This window comes from Onychomys torridus, chromosome 10 (genome assembly GCF_903995425.1).
Source record: "Onychomys torridus chromosome 10, mOncTor1.1, whole genome shotgun sequence".
In the NCBI taxonomy this organism is placed as follows: domain Eukaryota; kingdom Metazoa; phylum Chordata; class Mammalia; order Rodentia; family Cricetidae; genus Onychomys; species Onychomys torridus.
This window is the reverse complement of record NC_050452.1, coordinates 1978538-1998403: the sequence shown is the minus strand read 5'-3', so window position 1 is coordinate 1998403 and position 19866 is coordinate 1978538. Positions and strand designations below refer to the sequence as shown.

Below are 19866 nucleotides of genomic sequence, written 5' to 3'. Positions count from 1 at the left end.
GTGCAGTAATAGCATTGCTTGATAGAACTGTTCTGGTGTGTTGGAGCTTCATCAAACTATCATATTTTACGTGTGTGGGGGGGTTGGTGGGTGGATGGGTGCATGCACACCTGTACCTCAAGCTCATTATGTAGTCAAGTGTGTCCTTGATTTTTCTAATATTCCTTCCTATACCCTTGAGTACTGGGATTACAGACAAGTGCTATCGTTTATGCAGCTCTGAGTATTGAACTGAGGCCATTGTGCATGTCAGGCAATTCTACCAGCTAAGTGACAATGCCAGCCTTGTTTGGTACTCTTAATCCCCCTATCCTCCTTTATTTTTAGGTCCTTAAAATGGTCAGTGTTGGTGGGGCATTTGGCTCACACCTGTAATCCCAGCAGTTGGAAGGTGGAGGCAGGAGGATCAGGAGGAATTCAGGATCATTCTTCAATACATAGCAATTCATACATTGGCCTGGGACATGACACCTTGACTCAGAAGGACAAAATAAACAAGCAAAAACTTAAACAACACTAACAGCCTGTGTTTTTTGTTTATTTTTTCCTATCCCTGTACAAAAATGTACAGAAACATATTCATATACATACAGGAGTTTTTTACCTTTATGAAAATTAGACTGTAGTAGTACATTTCAATGTCCTTCACTACTGCAAATTATTTGGTTTTACTTTTTCTTTGTAATGATAGCTAAATAACACTTCATGATATGATTTCCACAAACGTTTTACCATCTAAAGCATAGATTACAGAGTTGTTTTTGATTTTTCACTCATTCCTAACTACACTATGTCTAGTATAGTAATCTTTTATATGCTAATGTATTTCTGTAAGATTCACAATAATAGGATTGTCAGGCAAAATGTTTGTGTACTTTTTCATATATTGTTTTTAAATTTCAACATCTACCTACCTACCCAGGTTATTTTCCCAAAACTGAAGGCTAGATGGAAGGAAGGAAGAATGAATGATAGGATGGATGATAGGAAAAAGGGGCAAGGGAAGCAAGACCTCACTCTGAAGTCCCAAGCTAGCTTGGAATGTATTATATAGCTCTGGCTTATCTTGAACTTATGACAGTCCTCCTGCCTCTGTCTGATGCTGAAATTATAGTCTGCCACTACTCCCAGCTATATTGCTAATTTTTGGGGGGAGGGAGTGTTTTCAAGACAGTTTCTCTATGTAATAGCCCTAGCTATCCTGGAATTCACTTTGTAGACCAGGATGACCTTGAACTCACAGAGATCCACCTGCCTCTGCCTCTAGTGCTAGGACTAAAAGTGTGCACCACTATGCCTGGCAATAATGCTAATTTTAAAAATAGTTGTCCAGTGATGAAATGTGTAGATTTGTTCTGATTTGCATTATCCCTGATAGAATATTTTCATACATTAACATAATTGTTGAGGATATCTCCTGGAGCTGCCTCCTCCAAACCCTACCCCTGAGAAAGCCCGCCACACCGAGGCTCCATCCCCAGGGTTCCGCCCAAGACTCCGTCCCCCTGGTAGTTCCCCTCATGGCTTCTCTTCCTCTGAGACCACTCAAGAATGTGCTGCCCAGATGAAACCTGGATTTACTAATTCGGCCTGGTCTGACTTATTACATTGGCAGCAGTGTTACTACCAGGGGATTTAAACTTTTCAATAACTTTTAGATATTTTTTTGAAATATATGGCTATGGATGATCCTTATACTAATGCCTCTACCCCCCAAAATGTAGGTATAGGTTTGAGTCATCATGGTCAGCCTAATTTGCATTTTCATCTGTTGTGAATTGAGGGTTATCTTTTTCATAGAACCTTTTGTAAAAGGTAATTACAGTTTATGTTTTAGAGGAGATGTATCTTTATGGAGACTGGGAAATGGCTTGGTTTGTAGTAAAAGATAATTACAGTTTGTTTTAGGAGGAGATATATCTTTATTGAGACTGGGAAATGGCTCAGTTGAGACTTGCAAGCACAAGGACTTGAATTCAATTCCCAGAACCCATGGGCAGGGCTGGTGGTGTGCACATTTATAATACTACCTCTGGGGAGGCAGAGATAGGAGGATCTTTGAGGCTTGTTGGTTGGCCAGTCTGTCCTAGTTGGCTTCAGGCCAAGTGAGAGGTCATGTCTCAAGGTGGATGACACATCTAACACAAACATATTGGCACATACACATTTTAAAAATGCTTCATGATTATTATAAATTTAGTTTACCTTCCTTTCATTTATGTTTGGAGTCGTCATGCTTAGGAACTTTTCTATGTTCAAGATAATACAGATCTTCTCTTTAGTATTCTTATTATTTGCTTTTTGTGTTTGCTTGTATAATATCAGTATGAAATGTATTTTAGAATGTGATGCGGTAGCTAGCCACTTGTGCCAACACCTTCATTAAATAAACTGTCCATGGAATGAAAATGCCACTTCTGTTATAGAGTAGATTAATAAAACACTTGTACCTTATTTCTGTAATATCTATTGTTTTTAATCTCATCAGATGAAATAATAACAGTATTGTCATGTAATATTTCTGGAAGATTGAAACGCCTGCCTTTTGAGTTTGCCCCATTAATTTTCGTACTTTTCTTGGTTATCTATAGATATTTATTCTTTAATGGTAACAAAAAAGTTATAATCAGTTCATCTCATTTTGGAATTACATTTGTATACTTTATGTTCTCATGTTAGGTTTTCCATAGTCCTTTAGATGATTACATATTAAGTCAGTAAATCCTGATTCGATGAAATTCAGTATGTAAATCTTTGTATTGTTTCCATGATAACAAAGCAAAGCTGTTGCAGCTATAGTTTGAAAGTCTTTTGGTTCATTCAGCAGCAGCATATGAGTCTGTGCACTCAGACCTTTTCCAGTGTGTGTATATGTTGAGATTGTATTGGGGGGGGGGGGGGTTGGGGTGTGTTTGTGTGTGTATTTTATACCAGGCACAGTTTCTTTATTTATGAGTTTATATCTTTAACAAAGTTAAAATGAGAGACACATAAAATTTGGAAGTCCTGACTAATGATATCTGTAGAAGAAATTAAACTAAGGGGGAAGTTATAAAGTAAAAAGTATCAGCACATAAAAATAAAGGATAAAAGTTGCAGTGTTTGATCTTCTGTAAGCATTTTAGCAATAATATTGCAAATTCTATTGGAATAGTAAAAGCTAGTTAAAGGGAATGCTGTTTTCAATATTGTAAAATATGAAATGCCAAGTTATAGTCCTTAGTTATTACTCTCGTTTTTTGTTAGCAAATGCAATCTCTGATATACCATAATTCATACATAATTGGCAAATAAGGAAATGTCATAATGTGAATGTAGTATTGATTCACGAGTGTTCAAGACAAAAGAAGCAAGACTAGTTGGAGATCTGCATTCTTCATTGAAAAGGTTTAAAAAGTTTAGATCGGTTATGTCACTGATAGTCTCTTTGATTGGATTTCAAGAAAATTAAAAGTAAATATTTGCCTCCACACATTCCTACTCTAGAAATGCAATAGTCTGTGCCATACCTGTGCCCACTCAGCCTCCCAGTTCTGAGCCTCCTGTGCTGCACACACTATCTCTGCTTTAAGTATTGCTAGCAGTGGCATTCTGCAGATCATTCTCACTCTGGCATGTGTGCGGTGTTAGAGAATAGATCGGTGGAATCGGTGCTTTCCTCCCACCGTCAGGTGCTTTCTGGGTGTTGAATTTGGTCACCAAGCCCTTATCCACTAAGCCAATCCAGTTGTGATTCTTAAACTTTTGTTATTTATTTCTTTGTTTGTTTCAAAGCCCTTTTTTTCATATACTATTTTACTTTTTATTTTGGAAAATTTTAAACATTGCTTTAGGTCAAAAATATCTGTAAGGTAACTTTGATAAATTCATTAACCCCATTTTAAATTTTTTTAATTAGGTGCTCTTCGCTTTATGAGGCGGATAATTGGCCTTAAGGATGAATTTTATAATCGTTATATCACCAAAGGAAATCTTTTTGAACCAGTTATAAATGCCCTTTTGGATAACGGAACTCGGTACAATCTCTTAAATTCAGCTGTTATTGAATTGTTTGAATTTATAAGAGTGGTAAGTTAATATTAAAGATCTCTTAGTAATCATATATAAACATAATTTTATATAAAAATAAAATTGTGTGTAATCAAATTGAGTTTTCATTCCTATATTCCTGAAATTATTTATTCCATTTGTCTTAGAATCTACTTCTAATGAATTGAAATTTTAAAAGTCACCTTTTATTCTTTCTTATACATGGTTAATAATTGAATGACAGTGATTTCTTTGAGGTGGCTCACTGTTGGGGATCATATATGGGTCCTTCTATGTGGTAGGTAAGCTCCACTTTGGGGAGTTTGGGTCACTTCCCAAACCACTATTGAAATTCGGACATTTTAAAGTGAAATTAAAGTCATGTAACTCATATTTGCTCATTTTTCTCAGTTCCTTTTTTTGTGGGGGGGGGATGTTTTAGGATCATGTGTAGCATGTTGGACATTTCAAGCAAGACATTCTTGTGATCTTTTGTGAAACAGCAGTTTTCTATCAGGAGAAATAATAAATGAATGCAAAAAATTGAAGTTTTTCTTTAATAGAATTTTATACAAGATACTAAACAGTAGGGTGGCATTTTAAAATTTTAAGGATGAGAAAACTGGGAAGTTAGAAGTTATCCAGCTGCCTTTTGTTACAGTTCAGGAAACTGAAGCAGCAGAAATGACTCCTCCTGGTGAAGCCTTGGGACAATTAAAAGCACAGGCAGCAATTGCAGCTGTGGCCCAGCACTTTTTTTCTCATGAGAAGAGTGAGAGAGCAGTGCACACATACTGGAGATAAGCTCGCTCTAGTCAGCACAACCAGTTCACCTCTTGTGCATCTAGTAATACTCGAGTCGTTTCATCAAGGAAATGGCCATGTGAAAAGAATGTGAAAGGGGAAAAGCAAAAATCTCATTCTCTCACTTTGTTTCTTACAAGTCAGATATCTAATCTTTGCTATTCCTATATGGAGATTATTTAGCTGACTCAGTTATTTTTCTGAGAGTGGCCACTTGCCAGGAGTACAGTTGTTGGAAGAGCTGAAGAGGACAGACAAGCAGCATAGTCGATTACCTTGGCTGCCCTCTGTCCTGCTGCCTTTCGTGAGCTTTCTATGGACTTGGGTTTATACCTCTCTCCCAAAGCCTTTGATAGAGTTTACATTTTTCCCTGAAAATTGATAGTTTAATATACTGAATGTTCCATTTACAACAGTTTACTGCCAAAATAGAAAATGTAGAGTTCCAGTTAGGTAGTTTATCCTGTTTGTATATACAATAAAATCAAAGGAATCTGTGCTTATTATCTACTTAGATAGGACTTACCCTACTTTAACAGCAGTTAAATAGGAAATCATTAACATTTACTGAACATATGGGCTTAACATTTGTTTTCTAATAAGCTCTTAAGGCCTAAATTTTGTCTTTTTGTAAAGTGAGTATAATTTATTTCATAGGATTGTGACAATTATATATAAAATTGTGAAAGTGTTCTTTAAATTATGAAGTATTGTATAAAGCACTAAGACATATACTAAATCCATTGCTTTTCAAATGTTCTTATAGCCCCTAAAGGGCTCCAGTGAACTGCCTCTCCTTGTCCAAGTTCTCTGTGGAGTCCTGTCCTGGCTCAGGTATAAGGAATCTAGGACATTTATTTTTAGAAGGTGATTTTGAAAAACCTTTTTTGATCAACTTTGGAACTATTCAAGTTTGTTTTTTTTTTTTTTTTTTCTCAACAAGTATTATATTGTTTTATAAATATGAATTTATTGCCTATACAGGAAGATATCAAGTCTCTTACTGCACATATAGTTGAAAACTTTTATAAAGCACTTGAATCAATTGAATATGTTCAGACATTCAAAGGATTGAAGACTAAATATGAACAAGAAAAAGACAGACAAAATCAGAAACTGAACAGGTATTGTTTAAGTGTATTAACATTTGTAGAAAGCAAAATTAAGTACAAAATTGTCCACAGTTTAGACCTTAACATGTGAAATTTTCTATATTAGCATAGCCTTTTATAGTTAGGTCAACTGTCCTTCCTGTCCCTTCTATTATATGATACCTTGATACTGTATGTAGTAACTCAAGATGGATTCTTAATTTAGTTTACAACATGCATAAACATTTGAAGAGTTATCTGACTACATCTTACATGATTGAGATAATTTTTATGTATTGTACATCATAACTTAAAAGTTCATTAGTTATCCTTCTCAAATTTATCTGGTCTTGACCTTGTAGTCATTAGTCAATATCGGTAATATATTTCTTACAGTGTACCATCCATATTGCGTGGTAACCGATTTCGCAGAGATGCAAAAGCCTTGGAAGATGATGAAGAAATGTGGTTTAATGAGGACGATGATGAAGAAGGAAAGGCAGTTGTGACACCAATCGAAAAATCTAAGACTGAAGATGATTTTCCAGATAGCTATGAAAAATTTATGGAGACTAAAAAAGGTACTAAGATCCTGAATGTTCATATAGTACTTACTGCCTCTCTCTTAGTAAAACAGACAGTCTGAATTTGATCCTTAGCATTGGATACACACACAAAATCATAGTAATAATTAACTTTTACTTGTTTGGGAAAATCTGGCCAAGGTTTGTAAAACAAACACAAGAATTTTGTGCTGAGTCAGACTCCTTTTTAAAGTAAACTACATTTTCCAAAATATTTTAGATGTTTATATTTAAAATGTTTTCCTTGAAAGATGATATTTTTGATGCTATTTATTTTGGGTTTAAAATTTTTTAGTTTAGGGGCTGGAGAGATGGCTCAGTAGTTAGGAGCACTGGCTTTTCTTCCAGAGGTCCTGAGTTCAATTCCCAGTACCCACATGGTGGCTCACAACCATCTGTAATGAGATCTGGTGTCCTCTTCTGGCCTGCAGGCAGAACACTGTATACATAACTAAATAAATCTTTAAAAAAAAAAAAAAAGTTAAGATAAAAAAATTTTTAGTTTATACTATTATTTAAAGCAAAGTCTCAATGTGTAGCCTTGTTCTGACCTAGAACCCAATCTCAGCTTCTCAAATGCTGTGATCACTGTGTATGCCACCACACCTGTCCTCTGTTAGCAGTTTGTTGTCTATATTTCTCTGAGCGGACAAGTTTTGGCTTTGTTTCTTTATGAAAATGAATTTCATTAAGGATTTTCGTTATGATTGAATTGTTTGAGTGTTGTAAGTAATTGAGACTATAACAAGAGATGTTTAGAAAACTCTACCTCTGATATTTACAGCCTGAGCAAATTGAGCTCAAAGAAGTAACTTTGCTTTTTGAAAGTTCTGCTGTTATTAAAGTTGCTTAGAGATATAATAGGGGAAAGCTGGGCATGGTGGCATACACCTGTAGTCCCAGCATTCTTGGACTGAGGCCATAGAAGCACTGTGAACTCAGTCAGGCATAGGAAGGAAGACCTTGTCTCCAAACAAAGCAAAACCCTCCCCTAACCTTAGTACTCAAGAGGCAGAAGCAGGAAGATTAGAAGTTGAAGGTGAACTTCTACACAAACTTCTACAGCTTCAAAGCAAGTTTGAGACCAGCCTAAGGCACATTAGACACTGCCTCAAAGGGTGAAGGGTAAATTTTCCTTCTTGTTGTATAGAACTAAGATATTGCTTGTATCTTTCAAGAGAAATACTCACTTTAATTCTATGTCCTGAAGAATACTGACCTGCAAATACCCTTTGAATGTTTAATAAAAATGTGTATGTTGAAAGGCAAAATTCTCTCTTGGACATATTTTGAATGTGACATATTCTGTAGGCATTTCTTCTTAGATAACTCATTCAGTTGACTTAGTACATTTTCTTTCAGCTGTTCTCCAGTCCTCATTTCCTATTTATGTGTACCATGCATTCCACACAAGGGAATTATTAGTGTTCTACAGAACATGATTTACTTTTTATTTATGTAATTTCTAGAGCTTGAATTCAGGGCTTTGGGTGTGTTTGGCTAGTGCTCTGCCTCTAAGCTATCGATCCCCATCCTAGAACAGGTGCTTTTTATTTTTTAGCAAATTCTTTTTCTTTCAGTCTGTAGAGGCACCACTCTCAACATTGTCAAAAGAAGCAGAAAGGCCATGCCTAAGTATTGCATCCATTGTTGGGTGCATGCTGTTAGGAAATATGTTCACAGAATATTAACCAGACTTGAAACGGGTTTGGACACTTAGACTATAAAAGAAGTAAGTGGACACTTATACCAGAAGAAATAAGTAAAGGAACGTGGAGTTTTTAGGGAGTCAGTTGTCTTGAGGCCCTTGAACTGGTGACTTGTAAGTCAAGAACTCAAAGTCAGTGAGTGGAGGACAGTAAGAGAACTCAGACTGCGAATAACTTTCCAAGTAAACACTGAGATAAAGCAGTATACCTTCTACTGTAAGAAGCTTGGTTCTGCTCTGTGAGCTTCCTAGGGTCCTGACCAACAGGAATATGTACATACCTTGTACTCTTAGAAAGCAGAGGTAAAGGTATATGATGCCACTTTGACAAGTGTTTGATTTAGCAGTATTTAATACAGACTCCATTTTACTTTTGCTTTAGCAAAAGAAAGTGAAGACAAGGAAAACCTTCCCAAAAGGACATCTTCTGGTGGCTTCAAATTTACTTTCTCCCATTCCCCCAGTGCTGCTAATGGAACAAACAGTAAGTCTGTGGTGGCTCAGACAACACCGGCAAGTTCCAATGGGTCCTCTTCCAAAACTACAAACTTGGCTACATCAGTAACAGCCACTAAGGTATGTGAAATAAGCACTACACACAAACTTTGCCTTTTTCCATCTGTAAAACTACTCTGCTTAATCAAGATGATTTAGATAAACGTTTCAAATAATGAAAAAGTTATGTTGTCCTCATAACCTGACTCCCAACATTATTTACAGACTCTTAAGGTTCACCTTTCTTTTTTTTTTTTTTTGAGCTGGGGCTCAAACCCAGGGCCTTGCGCTTGCTAGGTGAGCACTCTACCACTGAGCTAAATCCCCAACCCCTAAGGTTCACCTTTCATATCACAGAAGTTTTAGGATAAACATTTTTTTCTTCTGTTGTTAGGACTTTTTGGTCATTTTATTTAGCTAAAAGTCATAATATATGTGAGCCTATTCTTCCCTCCCCAAGCACCGGCCCTATATTGTAGCATTTAAGTTGGTTCCATTACCTCACTGATCTATTAGTGTTACACTTTAAGATATTTTGTTGAATAAATTATTAATGGAATGTCTTTATACACATTGTTAAAATCCTCTTCAAAGGTCTGTACCAGTTTTTGTTCCTATGAGCAGTATATGAGTATACCTGATGCAGTACAGTATTAACAGTGTTGTTAAAATTATTTTTAATCTCTTTACCAGTTGAGTAAGGATATGTGTGTGATATCTCTTTCCCCAGTATGTCTCTACTAACAGTAGTAAGGTTGAATTTGCTCTTTGGTGTTTTGTCTGTTCATAGTGCCTTTTAAAATTGGTTTATATTTTTTAAAATGGCCGGGCGTTGGTGGCGCACCCCTTTAATCCCAGTACTCGGGAGGCAGAGGCAGGCGGATCTCTGTGAGTTTGAGGCCAGCCTGGTCTACAAAGCGAGTTCCAGGAAAGCTACACAGAGAAACCCTGCCTCGAAACCCCCCCCCCCCAAAAAAAAGGTTTATATTTTTCTTAATTTGAATGATTTTTTTTAGTTAAGATTATTAGCCTTTCTATAATTTTCATAGCAAATGTATTTCTCATTGGTTTAATGTTATAAATAAGTTTATATTTCGAACTTCTTCATTTGTGTGCCTTTTTTAAACTTTCATAGTTTTCATTATATGAAACCATCCTTTTCCCCCCAGAAAAGGCATAATTAATTTTAAGAAGTATAAATACAGGACAATTGCTAGTATAAGGGTAGATGAACAAATGTAAGGATGTATTAATATAGTATAAAACCAAACTTGATTCAATCTGAGCACTAACATTGTTTTAGTTAGGGTTTCTATTGCTGTGAAGAGACACTTTGCCCTTATAAAGGAAGACATTTAATTGGGGTGGCTCCCTTAGAGTTTGACAGATGCAGTCCATTATCATGATGGAAGCATGGCAACATACAGGGAGATATGGTGCTGGAGTAGTTAGCTGAGAACCCTACATCTTGCAGGCAATAGGCAGTCAACTGAGATATTGGGTGTTATCCTGAGCAGAGGAAACCTCTCAAAGCTCACCCCCACAGTGACACACTTCCTCCAACAATGCCATACCCACTCCAACAAAGCCACACATCCTAATAGTGCCACTCCCTATGAGATTATTGGGGCCTGTTACATTCAAACAACCACAAACATTTAAAAAATTAAAATGAGCACTCAGGAGACAGAGGTAGTCTGATCTCTATGAGTTTGAGGCCAGCCTGATGTACAGAGTGAGTTCCAGGACAGCCAGGGATTCACAAAGAAGCCCTGTCTTAAAAGATAAAAAGATGAAAAAATAGCCAGCATGGTGGCAAACTCCCTTAATCCTAGCACTCTACAGAAAGAGGCAGAAGCAGGTACATTTCTGTGCTTTTGAGGCCAGCCTGGTCTACTTAGTAAGTTCTAAGCTAGCCAGAGATATGTAGGAAGACCACCTAAAATAAATAAGATAAAAACTATAAAGATCCAACTAAAGAGAATGCATTATTTTTTCTTTTAAGTCTGAGTTTACTGTTTAACAGAAATATGTAAGTAAGCTCTTCTCAGTGTATCTTCAGCATTGTACTGAGGTAAGTTCTTGGTTAAAGCTCCCATAAAGTCGTACCTTCGGTGAGATCCAAGCATTTTCTTTTTTCTGTTTTCGTTTTTGTTTTTCAAGACACTGTTTCTCTGTGTAGCTTTGGATATCCTGGAACTTTGCTCTGTAGACCAGGTTGGCCTTGAATTCACAGAGATCCTCCTGTCTCTGCCTCCCAGCTGCTGAGATTAAAGGAATGTGCCACCACACCACTGCCTGACTACATTCTATGTTATCTTCTCACTAAATAACCTAGCATTTAACAGTCTCATAATCTCAGCACTTCGACCAGTTTTCCATTCTGGTTTGCAGCTTGTTTTTTTTACAGTGTGTGATATCTTATCAATGGGGTAGACAGCCAATAGCATGGCAAATGCCTGTGTTTTTTTTGGTGGGGGTGAGAGGGGGTCTTAGAAGCCTCACCAGTCATAAGGAATGTAATTTAACCCTGCTACTGGGACCCCTCCTCAACCATTGCCCTAAACCATATCTCCTCTCTGTCTTAGACTGTATCTCTCCTAGAACCCAGCTCTCTGTACTCTTTCTTGATTTAATGCTTCATTTTTATGTACTATATCATCTGTTAGTTTCTTAAGCAAAGAATATCATGAGAGGTAAAACCTGAGACCATACAGGTATGAAAATGTTATTGTTCTAGCCTTCTTGATTGACAATTGGAATACAGTACAGAACCAGATTGACGGGCCTCTCTAAGGTCTAAGCTTACTACTGTAAAGAAATTCAAAGACATTTCTTATTCCTCAGCTCTTTTATCTTTTTCCTAAAAGCATTGTGGGTTTTAGTCTTATATTCTGAAATTAAATATTCATTCTTCAGTTTTAGAACATTTTCTGTTCTTTCTTTATTGGATGGTGCTTTCTGATTGATTAGTTAATTAGCCAGCTGCTTTCTTGAGTTTAATTTCTTATCTTCCAGATAATTTTTTTCAGTAACATGAAAGTACAAATGTACTTTTTACCTCATTGATGCCAAAATATATTTGTTCAACATCTTCTGGAGCAATAGATAAAACTAGTGATATTCTTAGAAAGCAAAGACTCATCAATATAGAGTTTCACACCAAAAAAAGATGCATACTTAAAACAAATTATGGCCATATTTCTAAATAATAGCTGATTCTTCATCAGTAGTGGCCTCTATTTTTACAATCAATGTTAACTGCTACAGTTGAAAGCTGCAAAGATATCAGCTACTAGTGAAATTAATATGGATGCTATAAAAACTATATTTCCATTGTTTAGTATAAAACATCTCATTTCTTTTTTTTAATATTTTTTTAATATTTATTTATTTATTATGTATACAGAAGAGGGCGCCAGATCTCATTACAGATGGTTGTGAGCCACCATGTGGTTGCTAGGAATTGAACTCAGGCCCTCTGGAAGAGCAGTTGGTGCTCTTAACCTCTGAGCCATCTCTTCCAGCAAAACATCCCATTTCTATGGAAAAGAATGTTTACAGAATCAGATTGAAAGCAGGTATAGTGAAGCATGCCTGTAAGCCAAGCACTCTGGATGCCAAGGTATAAAAAGATCTGAGTTGGAACCTAGCCTGGGATACTATTGCAAAATCCTGTCTCAAAACAACAAAACCAGATTGAGAAACTATTGGTGGATGCTAAAACAAATACTACTTCTGCTATAGAATAAATATTATTATATTTAAAATAAATAAATAATACTACTTTTAGTAAGCTTTCCAAGTCAGAATGTTTAAAAAGACTGCGGGTAGAATTTAAAAAGATGAATAACTAACCAGTTACTGAGAATTACCACAGTTTCTTGCAGTTACAAGCATCATAGCAAAGTGAACTTTACATATATCATTTCTGATTGTACATTTGACTGCAATAGAATTTTTGCATTACCCTATTTCCAAGTGCAAATACTCAGTAAAAGAGGAACAAATGAGCCAGGCAATGGTGGCACACGCCTGTAATCCCAGCACTCGGGAGGCAGAGGCAGATGGATCTTTGTGAGTTCGAGGCCAGCCTGGTCTACAGAGCTAGTCCAGGACAGGCTCCAAAGCTACAGAGAAACCCTGTGTCAGGGAGAAAAAAAAAAAAAAAACACGAACAAACAAATAATTTCTTAACATGCTGTCTAACACCAAAAGTTAGTTTTGTACTTAGGAAATATTAGGGGATATTCCCACTTAATCAGGAACAAGACAGAATGTTGCTGTCACGGCTGTTATTTAACCATGATTGTTAGTGCATTTACTGAAACAACCAAAACTACCCCTGTATAATTTCTTATTATATGGTAAAATGTGCTTGCATATTTCAAACTATACTTGATTATAATTTACTCTGTTGCAGGGAGAAAAAAAGATCATCCTCTTTTACAGTTAATTTAGTTATTTGTTTTGATCCTTTATTCCTTATGTGCCTGGTGGTTATTGGATTTTCTGTCATATAAACAAAAACAAAACAAAAAAACCTAAACAGGCATGGTTGCACATGCCTATAATCCCAGCAGTTGGGAGTCTGTGGCAGCAAGGTTCCAACTTTGAAGAAAGTGTGTGCTATATACTGAGTTCCCATCTACATGATAAGCTCTTGTCTCAAAACAAGAAAACACCCTAGAAGCTATGATTACCTGCCTCTGCAGTCCAAGCTATTTAGGAGGCTGCCAGGCAGAAGTATCATGAGTCCTGAAGTTCTCAGGCCAGGGGTAAGGTGAGGTAGGCAGTACCACAAAAGGAGGAAGAATGGCAGGTTTTTAAAAAGCTGTGAGATAGTTCAATTAAAAAAAAATTTTTTTTCAGGGCTGGAGAGATGGCTCAGCACTTAAAAACAAACTTAAAAGACCTAAACATAAATACAAAACTCTCAGAAAACAGGAATAAATAGCCATGACCTTAAATTAGGTAGTTATATATAATACCCAAAGCATATATGACAAAAGAAAAAAAAGATGGCATCATGATTAGAAATTACACTAGTATTAAGTGAAAAAGATAGACTACCACATGAGTTGCAAAGCCTGTAAGAAGTTGGGTCCAGAGCATATCAAGGATTCTTACCAGTAATCAAACCCCAAAGGACATACACAGACATTTCTCCAAAGGAAATAAATATACAAATAACCTAAATAAGCACATGAGAAAATGTTTGGCATCATTACTGAGACAAACGAAAATAAAAGCACAGCAAAGAGCTGAAGGGATGGTTCATAGGTAAAGCGCTTGCTTTGAGAAGGTCTGGGTTCAGAATCCCAGGAACCAACAGAAAGTGCCTTTGTTATGCCAGCATTCCCACTGCAATGGGAGGAACCATGAGAATCCCCAGAAAAGATGGTCCATGAGCAAAGCGCTTGCTGTGAAAGCATGAAGATGATCCAGTTTCAGAATCCCAGGAACTCACATAAGGTACCCTTTGTTATTCCAGCATTCCTGATGCAAGATGGGAGGAGCCATGAAACTCCCCACAAGCTTGCAGTTAGCTAGCATGGCATATGCAACATCAGGCCACAGTCTCTGACGTAAAACAAGATAGAATGTGAAGATCAACACTCAAGGTTGTCTTCTCCCCTTACTACACACTGCACATGCCCCATGGCAAAAATGCATATACTCAAACACATTCCCCAAAGATTTTTTAAGTAACACAATAAGCAGTTAACACCCACTAGAACAGCTGTAATTTTTTTTAATGGACAAATGTTGGCTAGAATACAGAGAAATTGCAATCCATATTCACTGCTGATGGGGAGGTAACATGAAATAGCAGCTTTGTAACACAGACAAGTAGGCCCAAATCCCATTCTCTCCTGAAGCTAAACACATTAACTATAGGACCCAGCAAGCAGTTCCATTCCTACAGAAAAATTGAAACAAGCTGTGTGTGAGCAGCATTCTGAAGACTGAGCTAAGATTGTGAGTTAGACCATCATGGACTACATAGCAATCCTGTCTCAGAAAAACACTGAAAACATGTTGACTCTAAAATTAGTATGTGATTGTTGACAGTATTACTCATAATGGCAAAAAAAAAAAAGTGGTACAACACAAATGCCTGCCAACCCATGAATTGGGCCAACAGTGCTATTAGCCAGAAAAAGAAATGAAACAGTAATAAGTGCTACAGTGCTACAACATAGACTAGCAGTCTGTGCAGTGTAGTAGTACATATCACATGAATTGCTGGGAATAAATCCTTCAGGGGTGGGGAGTAGTGGAAGGCAAGTAGATCAGTGGTTGCTTGTACCCTGGGAAGGAGCAGCTATGGGGGAATGGCAGTTAATGGGTTAGGGACGTTACTGGGGAGGAAGGTCAAAGATGTTACAAATTATGAGGGATAGTTGTATAACACGTTGTGACACTAAGAACACTGAATTGTATGCTTGAAAGGGGTCAAGGGGTCACTCTACTGTGGATTTAAAGCAGTGATTTGCTTTAGACAGAGGAGCTTGCTTAGCTTAGTTCTTTCCCACTCAGCACCAGGACCTCACCCATTCCCACTACCACCCTCCACTGACCTCACCATGGTGTTCATTTTTACAGCATAACTCTTCTGTTACATCTGGGAAGTGTAGGCTTTGTGTTCTGAGAGAAGGCTTGTGGTTATGGGGAGCTGGTATTCAGAGTTTAAATTTTCTAATTTTTCAGTCTGTTACTCTTTGCCTTAAGTACCAGGTTTTTTTTTAATTCATATTTCCTATAATTTCATAGCAACAGGAAAGGATTTCCCAGCTATCAAGAGACTGAATCTGTTTGGCCAGCTTGTCTTCCTCTTTTCCTCAGTGTTGTGATGTTTTTATTACCTGCTCTGTTCTGGAGTCTTAGGATAAGTCAGTTCCATTTCATTTATTTATCCCCTTGTATATGTTTAGTTATTACTTTCTTCCAGTTATGCAAGTTGCCTTGGTAACTTTCTTTTTCTTCTCATTTCATTTCTTTTCTTTTCTTTCTTTCTTTCTTCCTTTCTTTCTTTCTCTCTTTTTCTCCTTTCTTCCTTTCTTTCTCGTTTCTAGATCTGTATCTTCTAAATTTACTTTCATTTTAGAGAATTTAAGGACATAGTAAATGATTATAAGACTTCCAGGAGCTTTAGTCACTGAACTCTCCTATACAAATGTAACAGCATTGAAACCCGAATCAATCATTGAAATCAGAATGTCTTAACACTTAAACCATACACGTCTTGTTGTTGTTGTTGTTTGTTTCCTGTTTTTTGAGGCAGGGTTTCTCTGTGTAGTTTTGGAGCCTGTCCTGGATCTCGCTCTGTAGCTCAGGCTGGCCTCAAACTCACAGAGATCCACCTGGCTCTGCCTCCCAAGTGCTGGGATTAAAGGTGTGTGCTACTGCCGCCCAGCCCTCTTTCTAATTCAAACTTAAGATGTATATTTTAGCTAAGCCAGAATTAGGAGTTTTCTAAATAATGCCTTCTTTAGTTCATAGTCTGATAGATAACTGCTTCTAGATACTCAGAGTCCTCTTCTGACTGACTGATATTATTACAGTGTTTCGCTTATTCTTTCAGTGTTACTTTCGGGTATTTGTGTTTACATATGGAGCCACTTATGAAGGATAAGTTATTTGACTGATTTGTTTAGCTTCAAGAGGTACAAAGGGTTTGAACTAAACAGTATTAGTAACTCCTTAACCTGTAGGTCATGCATAAGTTTCATAGAATTGGTCCAAAATGAGTGCAATCCTGAAAACGCCTACCGTTTTTTGCAGAGTGCCCAAACCCTGAAATATAACTCATCCTTATTTTTAACCATTAGCTTTTTGAAGCATTTCTTGTTTTTATTATCTATCTTCAACCATTTAAATTGTTCTTTAAAAAGTTGTTGGTGGTGCATGCCTTTAATCCCAGTACTCAGAGGCAGGGGGAGGGGAGTTTGAGGCCAGCCTGGTCTACAAAGTGAGTTCCAGGACAGTCAGAGGAATGCTGTCTGGGGTGGGGTGGAGATTATGCAATAGAATGAAAAAAAAAATGTAGACTTTATAATGAAATAAACTTATGTGAAACTAGAGATTTCTCAGATGGCGTGAGAGAAATGAACTAGTTTATGTCCAAGGTGCCTTTCCTCTTTTTCCAGGCGTTGTGGTCCTACTGTTTGAAGTGGGGGAGTCCTTTTCCTAATGACATTTTGTCAGAGTGAATTCTGAAGGTTCATGAAAAAGCCAAGAAACAGCGGGACAGCTGAGGGTGGGACTTCCACCAGCAGTTCCTCTTTTCCATTCAGATGTCTCAATATCAGATATGCTAATTAGAAAAGTGCCTTTTACTATATTTTGCTGATTATATTTGTACCATGCTGTTTTTCATACTAATTTGGTTTTTTTTTTAAGGTTACATGAGTTAAGGCATGTTTTTCATTCTCCAATAGGGGAGTTTGGTTGGCTTAGTGGACTATCCAGATGATGAAGAGGAAGATGAGGAAGAAGAATCATCCCCCAGGAAAAGACCTCGACTTGGCTCATAGAATACTTGCTGGGAGACTCCCAACACATGGTCTCACTAAAACACTGCAGCTGCTCACTGAGCTCAAGTCTGACTCGGAAAGCTTTCTCATGGAACTCAACACACAAACGGAATAGCAGAGACTCAGTTATCAGATAGGAAAGTGTAGTTGTGTAAGAAAAACCAGGCTCCCCGAGAACTTGTTTCCTACTGATTAAACAGTTTGCCTTTGGGGCTGTCCAAAATCAGAAGAGGAAGAAGAAGAAATGATTGTTGGAGCCTGCGTGAAAGCTTCCCAGCGAGGAAAGTCTCAGGTTTGGGGGAGGAAGGGTTGTTAATGCAGGGTTGCTTCAGAGGGTCCAACCTACAGAACATTGCCAGACTTCAGTACCCAATAACATTGCTTGTATAATGGTGCTGGCCATGTTGCTTTAATCAGCTGCCTCTTTTCAAAAGAAATTTTTTATGTAAAGCGAATTTAGCTGTCATTAGAGATGAAGTCACGTTGTTGGGACCATTTCTTTAAAGATTTCATAGAAGGCAGCCTTTGGTGTTTGACAGGACATATACCCTAGGTAACAGCACATACCAATTTCTCTACACCAGAGACTTCTAGTACATTAAAAAAAAAAAAAAAAAAAAAAAGGCTGGGTTCCAAATGGATAGTTTTCTTAATAGAACTTTCAAAGTCAGCACTTTTAGAGGTAACAGCAGTATTCTGAAATGGTCCTCTTCAAAACTCAGGAGTAGCTAGAAGAGGGTGTTCCCAGTACTCCCCTGGTACAATCTTTCTGCTTTCTCAGTAAAGTTAGGTCTGGGTCTTCTGGGGCTGCTGACAAATTTATAGAGACCAATAAAGAATGGTGCTGAATTAAGTGGCATTAACTATCTAGAAGCCATTTTATCCTAGAGTCATGCAGCATAGCACGGGAAGCTTTTCCACAGACAAGGGTGTAACATGAAAGCTGCTTTTTTAAGAGAGTAAAAAGCACATTCCATGTACGTAAATGAATTTAAAATAATTGAGGCAAACTATTAAGAGCTTTTATTTTTAGAACAGCAAGTTAATTGTAAATATTTTAATGTTAGTTTGCTCATCTATGATCTGAGATCATTGCTGAGATGAGAAAAATGACCCCAAACTATAGTTTAATGCATTGGGAAAATAAACATAAAAATCCCAGCCCCAGTCAATCAGCTCTGTAATGTGTTATGGGTCCATTTTCCTGGAATAGCTTAAAAGCAGTTTCCTCTGTTGGAGATTTTGGAGTTAATTTTAATTTTGGCTATTGTTTGGAAAAGATGGGCTGTCTGTGTAGATATGAAGTATAGTTTTTCCATAAAACAGATGTTTATTTTGTATTAAAAATACCACTGTACTTGTTTTACACCATTTGTATACATGTGGTGATAGTAATGTAAAATTTGAGAATTAAAATGTGACCCTGTAATTCCATGATTGAGACTTGTGTTTGTTTTGTTGTAAATATAAGTAAATTCTATTTTTGAGATACGTCCAATTTACATTATCTTTTAAAAGCTAATAAAATCCATAAAGACTTGTTATAAACCACTAGGTCAGAAAGTCTTAAAAGCAAGAGTCAACCATAAATATTGCTTACAGGAGGTAAACATTGGTCAAACATAACATCAGAGTACCACAGCATGAAGCCATTCTCACCTCTAAACAAAGGTGCACATACAGCAAGCCTCCATTTCATATCATAAGTGACCTGTAATATCTTCAACTAGCATCATTGACTTATGTGATAGGCATTCTTCCAAGCAGATGTTATCAAGCCTTTTCCATCATAGCACTTATATTGCTTAGAATCTAAGCAGCCCTGACCTCTAACACTTCTGTTCCTATATAACTTCAAGTTCAAAGTATCGTCTCTGTACCTTATAAAGACTCCTTTGATTTTTCCTTTCTGAGGAACTTCAAACTTTTAAGTGATTATTATGGGAAAGTGCTTCTTAGAGCAGAAATAAATGTTTTCTTAAAATACAAGGGCAACAGTTGTGTAATGCATATGCTCACCTTCAAGATGAAAGGATCCTTGAAAGGCACAACTAGGAAGATTCCACATTAGCCTCTGTCCTAAGTGATGACCCTGATGCAGGCTGGGGTGCATTATCTCCACTCAGTTCAAGTCAGAGCACACGTGTATGCCTTAGGTCCTAAAAATACCTGTAAACATGTACCTAATAAAAAGCTATTTTTAATAAAAAGTTGTGTGAAACAGATTGATGTGTTTTCATCACTGTTTTTTCTGAAGTTTGAAGGTTGGAGCTTAAAGTATAATTTTAGATTCAAGCAGATAAGATGAAATTTTAGAAAAACCCCAGTTGAGGCCAGCAAGATTGCTAAGTGGGTAAAGGAATTTGCTGCCAAGCCTGTTTGATCCCTGGAATTAAACACAGTACAAATTGCCCCCTGACCTCCACAGGCACAGTGGCATATGCATGCCCATATACATATAAAATGTTTGTTTTTAAAAAAAGAATGTTCAGTAACTAGAAAAAGGTGGGTATAAATTGTAACTAAGTTTTGGAAAGCAAGATCATTCTGATTAAGGTTATAATTTTCTACATCTCCCACATTTATTTTACAAGGCTTGTTTGTCCTGCTTTAAA

At 37.0% G+C, this 19866-nt stretch overlaps 1 protein-coding gene across 4 annotated transcripts in view; it reads left to right on the top strand.

Moving 5' to 3' along the window:
• Positions 1–18685, top strand: part of Ppp4r3b (protein phosphatase 4 regulatory subunit 3B) — a 60153-nt gene extending 41468 nt beyond the window's left edge. For 2 of the 4 annotated variants that reach the window (XM_036200544.1, XM_036200545.1), the window contains 5 exons: positions 3899–4068; positions 5818–5957; positions 6321–6505; positions 8599–8792; positions 17156–18685. In XM_036200544.1, coding sequence (XP_036056437.1) covers positions 3899–4068; positions 5818–5957; positions 6321–6505; positions 8599–8792; positions 17156–17251 — 785 coding nt within the window. In that variant the 3' untranslated portion in view covers positions 17252–18685. Of the gene's footprint in view, positions 1–3898; positions 4069–5599; positions 5701–5817; positions 5958–6320; positions 6506–8598; positions 8793–17155 lie in introns of all 4 variants that reach the window. The other 2 variants (XR_004946043.1, XM_036200546.1) reach the window with 2 other exon arrangements.
• Positions 18686–19866: the final 1181 nt, after the last annotated feature.